General features: G+C 47.1%; 1 protein-coding gene across 5 annotated transcripts in view; it reads right to left on the reverse strand.

The window, feature by feature from the left end:
• The window catches only part of LOC122562859, a 22,845-nt gene extending 22,381 nt beyond the window's left edge, over nt 1–464 (reverse strand). For 4 of the 5 annotated variants that reach the window (XM_043716145.1, XM_043716143.1, XM_043716142.1 and 1 more), the window contains exon 1: nt 258–464. In XM_043716145.1, the coding sequence (XP_043572080.1) occupies nt 258–277 (20 nt within the window). In that variant the 5' untranslated portion in view covers nt 278–464. The other variant, XM_043716146.1, reaches the window with a different exon arrangement.
• Nucleotides 465–1,421: the final 957 nt, after the last annotated feature.

Here is a 1,421-nt window from a genome sequence, read left to right on the forward strand (position 1 = left end):
CCTTAGAAAATAGGCAACAGGTTTAGATAGAGGATCTGGATCAGCACAGGCTTGGAGGGCCGAAGGGCCTGTTCTTGCGCTGTAATGCTCTTTGTTCTTTGCTCACCAATAACTCACCAATAATATCACTCACCATATTCACTCCCATTCATTTTGAATACAATCACAGTGTCTCATAGCCTTTTAATTTAATATCCTCCTCGATAACGCTCTCTCCAGGGAGAGTTAACTAACTGAGGGAGATTGTAGTGTCTGACCTTCCCAAGTTGTAAGACATCTTGGATTAACTGATTGAGCCACTCAGCCTTCCTCAGTCCGTGACAATGTGTTTTCAAAGCTCCGGTCTGCTTACTGTGCAAGCTGCTGTGTTACTGTCTGTCCTGCTGTCTGCTCTCTGCTCCTGCTGGAACCATCCAGTGCCTGCTCCTCCTTCACAATGCAAGGGGATTCGGCAGCAGTGTCGCCACCTGTTGACAGAGCAGAAACCTACAACAGCCCAGCTCACAGAGAAACACACGCATGAGACATCACTAATCATCTCCCAAGGTTCCAAGGCGTAGGTGGGTGTTTTTGTGTGTGTTTGTCTGTGTGAGTGTGTCCATATGTTGTGTGAGTGTGAGAACATGTGTGTGCGTGTATGTGTGAGTGTGTGCGTTTGTGTGTGAGAGAGAGAGAGTGTGCATGTGTTGTGAGAGTGAGAGTGTGAGTGTGTGTGTGTCAGTGAGTATGTCTGTGCGTGTGTATATCTGAGTGTCTGTGAGTGTGTGTGCATGTGTATATGAGTCTGTTTTTGTGTTTGTGTGAGTGAGAGAGTGAGCATGAGTGTGTTTATGTGTGCGAGTGTATATGTGCAAGCAAGTACATATGTGTGTGCGAGTGTACATAGAACAGAGAACAATACAGTGCAGAACAGGCCCTTCAGCCCTCAATGTTGCACCGACCTGTGAACTCATCTAAGCCCATCCCCCTACACTACCCCACCATCATCCATGTGCTTTTCTAAGGATTGTTTAAATCTCCCTAATGTGGCTGAGGCAACTACATTAGCAGGTAGGGCATTCCACGCCCTTACACTCTCTGATTAAAGAACCTGCCTCTGACATCTGTCTTAAATCTATCACCCCTCAATTTATAACTATGACCCCTCTACAAGCCGACATCATCATCCTAGGAAAAAGTCTTTCACTGTCTACCCAATCTAATCCTCTGATCATCTTGTATGTCTCTATCAAATCCCCTCTTAGCCTCCTTATTTGCAATGAGAACAGACCCAAGTCCTCATAAGACCTTCCCTCCAGACCAGGCAACATCCTGGTAATTCCCGCCTCAGGCGACTGACTGTGTGGAGTTTGCACGTTCTCCCCGTGTCTGCGTGGGTTTCCTCCGGGTGCTCCGGTTTCCTCCCACAGTCCAAAGATGTG

This window comes from Chiloscyllium plagiosum, chromosome 25 (assembly GCF_004010195.1).
Source record: "Chiloscyllium plagiosum isolate BGI_BamShark_2017 chromosome 25, ASM401019v2, whole genome shotgun sequence".
NCBI classification, from domain to species: domain Eukaryota; kingdom Metazoa; phylum Chordata; class Chondrichthyes; order Orectolobiformes; family Hemiscylliidae; genus Chiloscyllium; species Chiloscyllium plagiosum.